We start from the raw sequence: 10,105 nt of genomic DNA, 5'->3' as shown, positions 1-10,105 counted from the left end.
ATTCCTTCAGAGGAATCAAATACATATTCCAAACTACCAGCTGTTCCGCGGGTAAAAGATGAGGCTTTCTGCTCCTGTAAAGATTTATAGCCTCGGAGACCATGTTCAGGGTCGCTATGAGTCCATGGCACATAACCACAACCAGGGACTGCCAGCCATAAGGGTTTGAATAATGATCCAATTGTTAGTTCTTAGCCTTTGAAGGTGACTGCTTTCAGAAAGGGAGAACACACACACACACATCTTGTTGCTAAGTGTCATTGAGTCAGTTCTGATTCATAGCAACTCAGTACAGGATTTCCAAGGAGCAACTGGTGGGTTTGAACCACCAATCTTTCAATTAGCAGTCCAGTGCTTATCCTACAGTGCCACAACAGGAATATATATATACGTATATATGTGTAATTGTCAGTACTTCTGTTAAAAAAAAAAAAGTAGACCTTACTTTACACTTAAAAATCCATTCATTCAACATTTCTTTAGGTCAGCTCTGAACACTGTGGAAAACGAGGAAGACAGGCATGCTTCTTTCTCTGTGATGTCTGCTCAGTCCGCCACCTATAAAAGTACTCCTCTAGGTGTCAGTTGGGATAGAAGAAAGAAAGTAGAGAAAGTAAAAGGGCCTACAATTTGCCAGAAAATAAGAAGGCAATTGGTATAATGGAGGTAACTTGAAGAAAGATCAATTAGGATTCAAATTACTTACTCCTTCAAGTCTGTTCCCTGATCTTTAACATGAGAATGCTCATCACCTGCCTCATAGGACTGCTGGGGGAATTAGTTATCTAGTGATATAAGGCTGACCAAGCACTTTCCTGCTTGGTGAATAGATGTAGGTACTATAGTTTGCTTCTAGACCGTCAGAAAAATGGTGACTGGGCTCCTGCAAGAAGGTATTTAGCTAAAATTGGTCCTCAACCGATGATAAAATGACACACACAGATCAGATACTTAAGGCATCTGAAGAATGGAAGGTGAAAGAAAATGATGATATGGCAATAAAATGTAAGATGGTTTTTAAACTATTTCAGAGACTAAAATTCTGGCTTGTTATTAAAAAAATTTACATTTAATAATTGAAATAATCATCCTTAGAAGGCAAGTTTCATGTTAATAAACTTTATTCTGCCAGTTCTTTAGACCTTATGATATGACTACATAAGACATTTAAAAAGTTTCATCAAACTTGACACATTTTCACAGTTATTAATTTAGGAGGAAGCCATCTACTTGAACAACACTGTCAGTTCCTAAAACATTCCCATTTGAATGAACTCGTCATTTAAATGCATATTAAAAACATGTTATTCTTGATATTTTATAGTAATATTTCCTAGTTTTTTGTGAGATAAAAATAACTTTTGCAGTATCCAAAGCTCATTTTATTTATAAGCATTAGTTTTAATCTTATTATTTATTTCTAATATTTAATTTGTTGATTTAAACACACACAGCCAGCAGTTCAAGCTCACCAGCTGCTCCTTGGAAACCCTATACAGGGTCGCTATGGGTCACAACCAACTTGACGGCACTTAACAACAACAACAACATATTTTTAAAAGCACATATACACATAGCTGTAAATTTTTAAAATAACAACGGAAAAATTAACTGGGAAACCTTGTTTCATACTATTCCCGCAGAGCAATATACAGAAATACAGTTTTAAGTGTTACAATGAAAGGATTATTATTATTTTGTCATTGTTGGCTCAACAAATTTGTAAGAGTTTAGTGGAATAAGACTGAGTGCATATAAATATACTAAACAGATGAAGTTATTTGGCTAAATAATTCTTTTGCTCATCATTTAAGCTAATTAACAGTTAATTTCATACCTGCTGGTGCCGCTGCCATCACGGTTAGAGCTGCCATTGACTTGGTGCCTATATAGTGACTTTTTACAAGGAACCGGGCTAATTCCAACACTGTGTTAAATGGTTGGCTTAACACTTTCTGGGCCCACTCACACACAAGACGGCAGGCAGAAGAAATAACTTCCTCGTCAATATTTTGAAGCTGCCCAGAAGGTTCAGCTCCTTCCAACTAAACAAAGAAAAAAAGGAAAAGTTAACTTTTAAGGTAAGTTCAAAGAGACATTCAATTCAAACACAGTAAGGTATACTCAGTTAAGAGATCCGATCTAAATCTGTGGAGTCAGAGTAGTATAAAGCTATCTTTTGGCATATTGAACCCAAGCACACTCAATGCCACAGAGTCGATTCTGACTCCCAGCAGCCCCATAGGACAGAGTAGAACTGCCCCATAGAGTTTCCAAGGCTGCAAATCTTTACAGAAGATCACCAGATCTTTCTACAAAAGAATGTCTAGAGGGTCAAACTGCTGACTTTGCATTTAGTAATCGAGCACTTTAACCACTGTGTCATACAAGGGAACATGTTAGAGTCTTGCAGTTAAGAGGCCCATATCTACCAGTGCACAGCCACAGCAGCAGTGTGAATATAACACAGTCAAGGCTGTTAAACATGTAAAAGGGATCCCTAGTGTGGCACTGTAAGATAAGATAAACACTGGGCTGCTAACCTCAAGGCTGGCAGTTCAGACCCCCAGCCGCTCCTTGGAAACCCTATACAGGGTTTGCTATGATTCGGAACTGACTTGATGGCACCGAATAACAACAAACATACAAGAAGACTTGTTAAGTGCTAGAAAAATTTTAAATCTTTCTAAAAGACTTTTCTAAAATTAACCAAACAAATCATGCTGTTGGCCAGCTTTTCTTTCTATGCCACAAGTCTTATTTTCTCTTCTGAAAAAATTCATACTACACATATACTCAGACGACTTGCTATTTTCCTCTTGACAATAAATCATGGCTATATCTAAACATTAGAAATTTATAGAACTATCTTTTTTCCCTCTAATTTCACTGACACCAGCCATGTTGATGTACAACAGATACGCTAACAGTTTTCAGCCACTATGGACTTTTTTGGTTTATCTATTTTTGTAAAAGGTACAGTTCTAGTTCCTTGATCCAAATAAGACTGCAGTATACAGTTAAGTGTTGCTGTAAAGGAATAATTATATTTATTACAAAGAAAATGCAGAAGTCTTACCCCATCTCCAGTTTTGTGAAAGTCAAGGTTGGGCAACGTTGGCATATGAACAAGAGCTTTTTTCCTTAATCCACTGTAGCAATATGTAATAAAGAGTTAAGGTCTAAAATACTCTAAATTAAATGAAGCAATTATATAGACTGCAGCTGAGAAGTAACTATATATGAAATGAGAATAAAACTAGCATGAGGTAAGACCTACTTTTTGAATTCTTCAGTAAGAGAAACATTAATATTAGAAACACAAACGTTTATTCTTTTGAAACTGGAATAATTGCTGTAGAATGTTAGTTTCAAATGAAATGATTCTCATCTGTTATAAACTTTATGAATAAATGTTCCTAAGAGGCTGTGCCAACCACCAGTAACAAACAGGTCAGAAGGAAAGGGCAAGCCAGATGGAAACCTGGCACAGAGAAGGGAAACTTCAGCCCAGGGCACTGGGACAAAAACAACTCTTCAGAGTGTCACAAGGGCTTTAACCTTTTCAGTTCTTTTTCCACTGAAACACACAGGATTATCGCCTATAACATGCCAAAGGCACATGAAGACATTTGTGTTTGTATTCAGGAAACAAGGATTGATCATGTGGCAAGTTACTGAAGAATACATGGAACAATTTTAGAAAAGTGGCCTTCCTTTTCTCTCTCCTCATCTCCTACAGAGTAGATCATTTTATGCATTGAAAAAGATCAAGAGATCAGCCCTGGATTGCTAACTGCAAAGTCAGAGGTTGAAACCCACTAGCTGCTCCTTGGAAACTCTATGCCTGATCCCTATGAATTGGAATTGGCTTGATGACACGTAACAACAACAACAATATGTTACAGAAACTCTCTATTTTACATTCTTTTCCCAAGTGTAGAAAGAACTTTATCTTTTTTTTTTTTTTTTTTTTTTTTTTAGTAGAAAGGGCTTCAATAAATTTCTTTACTTCTGTTTGCTCCTAAGTACTTCTCTATTTCAAGAGGGACTTTTCCTATGCCCTCACTTTAAGTTTAATGCTGGCTGAAAAATATTTGAAAGAGAATATAAACCTTAACAGTATGAATACCACAAAAATTTTTTTTTGGAGGGGGAAATCTTTTACTTTTGCTAAGGAGATCCCAATGTGACTAAGTTAGAGATGGGAAAAGAGGTAAAGACTAACATTATACACTTTACAAATGCTGAATTATGACATGTCCCCAAATTTTTTACTGCTAGAAAAAGGAAAAAAAAAGATTAGAGCATTAAGTAATACATTATACTGCTGAGTAAGATAAAATAGATTGCATACTAATTTACAAAAAAAAACAAAAAAACAAACACTTGTGGTTTAGTAAACAGCTGGGAAAAAAAGACATAATTATTCTACGTACTTCTGAGTTGTTTATATTTGTTGATATAAATTCATGTCTAAATATAGTTGCTAGGTGAAGTACAACAACAGATGTTCTGTAATAAGTGAGAACTAAAGCGATCACTAAAACCCGTTTTGTAAAGGATATTTAGATTTGCCTCTTGTGCCCAGGCGACGTGCCTTCATATTTGGAAAGACGTTTTTCATGATCTTTCCAAAGTCAGCAGCACTGAGTGGATGGTAACCAAGATTGTCACAATAGCTCCTGCAAAAAAAAAAAAGGGAAGGGACCAATTTACAGAGTGACAAAATACAGTATTAGATAGCAGGGCACTACTTCAATACAATTTTAATTCCTTTGACAATGTGAAGAAACAGATCTACAAGTCACTGAAATTTTCATTCATATATGATCATGACCTTTTTTTCTTCTACTAAATTTTGTATCTTGTTGTTGAATATACAGTTTGTTACTAAACCAATTCAACAGTTTCTACATGTACAACCCAGTGACACTGATTATATTTGTTGAGTTACACAACTATTTACATACTATTTTCTGAGCAGTTCCTCCCTCATTAACATAAACTCACCATCCCCTAAGGTTTCTAATTAATCTTTTGAGTTACTGTTGTCAATTTGATTCCATACAGATAGTTCTTAAAAGAGCATAAAGCTTAAAGTATATGTTTTTTACTAGTTAAACTAATCTATTGTTTGGTTTTAAAAAGACTCCAGGGGATATTTTTGGTTTAAAGATTATCTCAGGGCAACAGTTTCAGGGGTTCATCTAGTCTCCAAAGTCTAGATAGAGTCCATGAGAATCTGAAATTCTCTTCTGCATTTCTCACACTTTTAATCAGGATTCACACATGTAATCTTTTATCAAAATATTCAGTAATGGTAGCTGGGCACCATGCAGTTCCTCTGGTCTCATAACAAAGCAGGCAGTTAGTTGTTTGTGGAGGCAATTAGTCACATTTCACATCCTCCTCCTATTCCTGGACTCTCCCTCCTCTGTTGGTCCAGGTTAATAATGAACAAATGTGACTTGGATGGCCACTTGCAAGTTTTTAAAAACCCAAGCACTATGACACTAAGCCTCCAAATCAAGGAACCAATGAAGTGTGTTTGGTTGAACATAAACAGCCTTATCAATTACTTTTTGTTGTTGTAAACATGTTGTGTTTTGACTCAACGACTCCAGACAGAATTTCTGAGAGCAACTGGTGGGTTTGAACTATTGGTTTTGCAATTACCAGTCCAGTGCTTATCCTACAGGACATCAGGGCTCTGTTGTAAAAATATCACACAACTGTTGCCAATGCAACCTTTTACAGGTGTACAGATTATTGATACCAATTACAATAATTAACTGTGCAAACTTGCCCTTAATCAATGCTATTTTTAGTACAATGAACTGCCCTTTCTCCAACCTCCAACGAGCTCCTGGTAGTGAACTTTCTTCTCTGTATATTTGCTTTTCCTTGTCTTTTTATGCAAATGAAGTCATATAACATTTGTTCATTTGTGATTGGCTGATTTCAAGCTCCATCCATATTGCTTTGTGTATCAAGACCATTTATTCTATGGACTGAGTAGTACTCCACTGTCTGTATGTGACCTTTTTGGGGAAATGCATTAACTCAGATTTACTTAGCTGGTATTGTCTTCAGTGTATACAGTCAGTACAACTTTCAATGGCATTTAAGAATCCCACAGTAAGACACAATGGAGGCACAAAATGTTATCCAAGCCTGCATTCTCACATCAATGAGGGGGCTTCAAAACGTTCATGGAAGATGGAGTTGAAAGATAATGGAATTGTTCTATCAATGCTTTGAAGCCCCCTAATATATCCAGCTAAATCAGTAGGGCTGTAAGTTTCCACATATGTATCAAGCTCACATGGAGTCCAGGCGTGGTGCTGTAGGATAAGCATTAGACTGCTTGCTAACCATTAGGAAACCCTTTACAGGGTCACTATGTGTCAAAACCAACCCGATGACACAACAACATCAAGCTCACATACTGGACACTTTACAGTGCAAACATCATGCATGTCTGACAAGTGTCTGTATTGTAGCGACAATACTACTATGCTGTTAAAAATTTAGAGACATGATACACTAGAATTAAAGTGGACTTTAGAGATCATCTGTAACAACACCCTCATTTTACCAAGAGAAAAAACCCAAAGGCACAGAAAGAGGTTTCAGTGGTCCAGTGTTCTGTCTCCACCCTACTGCCTCCATTCTCTTCTGTCATCAAGTCAATTTTGACTCATAGCAACCGTATAATAGGACAGAGCAGAACTGTTCAATATGGTTTCTGAGACTGCCCATCTGTACAGGAACAGACTGCCTTGTCTTTCTTCCAGGAAGCTGCTGATAGATTTGAACCACTTTTCAGTTGGTAGCCAAGTGCTACTTGGCATCCTTAACCCACTGCCATTAAGTCGACTCTGGCTCAGAGACCCTGAAGAGGGTTTTCAAGGCTGTAAATCTTTACCAGAGTAGAAAGAGACTCAAGAGATAAGGGACCTTGTTGTTGTTGTTGTTAAGTGCCGTCGAGTGGGTTCCGACCCATAGCGACCCTGTACAGGGTTTCCGAGGGTGTAAATCTTTATGGGACTAGAAAGCCTCATCTTTCTCCTGCAGAGCGGCTGGTAGTTTCGAACCACTGACCTTAAGGTTCGCAGCTCGATTCGTAACCACTACGCTACCAGGGACCTTGGGAAGCATTAATACAGAGGGGATGGGTATAGGTGTGAGTTGCTAGAGATGAGGTTATTTCTCTTGTTGGACCCTTTCTTAACTCACACCAAATCCTACCTATGCTCTGTGCCCATTCCAGCACATTACCAACAATGATAAAGGGAAAGGGGATTAATATGTAGAATTTCTTATGTAGGGCACATACTTGCAAGGCCAGGGGTCAGTCAAGGTACAAGGTTAATGGGTGATTATTTTGGGGATAGTGACAATTTCAATGAATTGTATCAAATCATTACAATTTCGGTAATGAATCAATCAGTCACTTTCATCATTTAAGCCAGCACAGAAAGAAAGTGAATAAAATGAGGCTCTGTTGTCCTTCTCTCTAGGTCTTGGCCATGCATTAAGGGTGGTCCCTTAGATCTTCTGAGCCTCTCCCACTTTGACATCATGATTTTGGGTCACTTTAGGAATGCTGTCAGGAAATTCAACAAACCTACAAAGCCCAAGTCCTGGTTTCCATTATACTCTGCCCACCATGTCGCCCAGCTGTTTTCCTTTCCTTTCTTCCTAATTCTTTCACTTATGGCTGTCCACCTCTTGGCTTCTTCATCAAGAAGCTGTTCTGACTCCTGTGAACCCAGGTTGAGACCTGATTGCCCAGCAGTGTGGCAAGACCTGGGGACTCTTGGGCCCAGAGTCAGTGACATAGCTACAGAGGACTAGAGTGGAGAGTGAAGTGTCCCGTGGATAAGAAGAGAGGAAATATCCACAAGAGCACCCACACATGCAGATAATAACCATCTGACCTAGCCTCAACGACTGGGTGATCAGAGTTCAACTAGAAGAAGAAAGAAGAGGAGAAAAAAAAAAAAGAGTAGCCTGATACAATTAGATGAACTTGACCTACACCTATGGATGCAGTAGCTCAAAAGACAGAACAAATCTTTGCAGCAGGGATCATTCCTACCCCCTCCATACACAGAGTAGACAGAGATGGGCAACTTGGACATTGACTATCCAAAATGGGGGGGCTACAAAGGCAAGAAGTGACTGGCTTACAAGCTTTCAAGAGGGAACCTAGACCCAGAGAGCATGAAGCAAGGTAGAATCTCCACTGAGTAGTAGCCAATCTGTTTAGGTGGGATTGATGAAAGGAAATGTAGATAGGTCTTTTGTAATACAAGGGTGAATAATTGCTACCAAGACTGATTGTGAAGGTTGTAAATGTCAAAGTGGGCATTTTGTGGCAAGGAGGGGAGTGATTGGCTTTGCAGGCAGGGAGCGGAGATCCCTGGAACCATGGAGGGAGAAGAGCGGAAAGCAGAACCCTATTCAGAGAGGTAGGGATCCCAGAGACGGAGGTAGAGATGATGGTGGCGTAGCTGGGGACTCAGGACCCAGGGAGGAAGACAGTCTGTGTACTGATGACGGGGTGGGGGTGGGGAGTGGAGGGTGGGGGGGGGTGGGGGTGGGGGGTGGAGAAAGCAGGCTTATAGGATTATAGGATGTATCCTTTCGTTGACTGCTGATGCGTGGAGGGGATTGTAACCATGGCAATAAAACAATATATGGTAAAATATATGTAAAACTAATGCTCTCCCATGTAAACTGTCACATAATTCACAATAAAACTTAAAAAAAAAAAAAAAAAAGCTGTTCTGGTTGATGCTAAAATGGAGGTGAGGTGAGTAGACATGACTGAATTACTTTGGAGCTCGTCTGACTTCCTTTTCCTTGGTATTTCCTAGGTAGTGGCCCTCCCTAAAGGCCAATAGTTACGAGGAAGGTCTTCACAGTCAAAACAGTCTCAGTCAGTTGCTGAACTGGTACTGTGGAGGGACCTTTACCTTGGCAGCCCTAGGAAAAAATAGAACATCTGATTCCAGTAGTACTTAAGACTCTCAGCTTGTTTTCCTGATCCCACTTGAAGTTACTGCCTTACAAAGTACTCGTCCTTTTACCTTGCAGAGTACTTTTCATATCCTTTAAGTCCCAGCTTAAATGTTCCAATTTTGAAAAGGTGTTTGTGACTACCCTATCTACAGCAGCACCCTCCAGTCCCATCGCCACTGTTATTCCCTATCAGCGGACTCAGTGCAGTTCCGCATGATCTATAATTATGTAATGGTTAATTTCTTTAGTGTCTCCGTCATTAGACTATAAATTCAATCCGGGTAGTGGTGATATCTGGTAAAGCATCAGGAACAAGATTTAAGAGTCACATTAAATGCTGTTGTCTGCCATATTTTCAACTATCAGTGGGGGGAGAGAGCACCTCAAACTTTTTTTTAAAAGACTAAGAAAAGTACAATAACAAGCTCACTCGCCTTTGACAGCAATGGAGAGAAGCAGAGTCATAAACTTAAGGAGATAGATAACATCCATTCTATTCTTCCTCTACGATTTAGATTTAGATTTTGGTTTTTTCACTGCATTAGTACACCAGAACTGTTACTCTTGAAGAAGGGGGTTGGTGAGAGGGTGGCAATAAAAATAACGTCATGTATCCAGATGATCAATGAAAAGTTTGCTTGTCAAATTTTCTTTAAAACGTTTTATTGTGAATTGAGTATAGATTTACAGAGCAGATACTTGCTTTTATATTACACAAATCATATACTTTGCTTCATTACAATGATTGTGCTTCCATTCATGTGCTATAAATTAACAGTATTTATCTCAATATACAACAAGAGGGAGATTGGGAGAGTAAAGATGAAGGAAGCAGGAAACAAGGAGGGATGCAATGGAGGGGATTGTAACCATGGCAATGAGACGATATACGATAGAATGAATGTAAAACTAATGTTCTCCCATGTAAACTATCCTATAATTCACCATAAAACATTTAAGAATGAATGAATGAATAAATAAATAAATAGGAGGGATGCATATCAAAAAATTTTTTGCTGAGTGATTTCAAAATATTACCACTCATTTTATCTAGTTTTTAATTAACAGACAA

At 38.4% G+C, this 10,105-nt stretch overlaps 1 protein-coding gene across 1 annotated transcript in view; it reads right to left on the bottom strand.

The window, feature by feature from the left end:
• RFX7 (regulatory factor X, 7) overlaps positions 1–10,105 on the bottom strand; it is a 160,226-nt gene that overhangs the window by 32,236 nt on the left and 117,885 nt on the right. The window contains exons 5-7 of the mRNA XM_006831618.1: positions 4,569–4,685; positions 3,080–3,164; positions 1,838–2,045 (exon numbers count right to left, since the gene is read on the bottom strand). Coding sequence (XP_006831681.1) covers positions 1,838–2,045; positions 3,080–3,164; positions 4,569–4,685 — 410 coding nt within the window. The remainder of the gene's footprint in view (positions 1–1,837; positions 2,046–3,079; positions 3,165–4,568; positions 4,686–10,105) is intronic.

This window comes from Chrysochloris asiatica, unplaced genomic scaffold, assembly GCF_000296735.1.
Source record: "Chrysochloris asiatica unplaced genomic scaffold, ChrAsi1.0 scaffold00004, whole genome shotgun sequence".
Taxonomy (NCBI): Eukaryota; Metazoa; Chordata; class Mammalia; order Afrosoricida; family Chrysochloridae; genus Chrysochloris; species Chrysochloris asiatica.
This window is presented reverse-complemented; position numbering and strand designations above follow the sequence as displayed.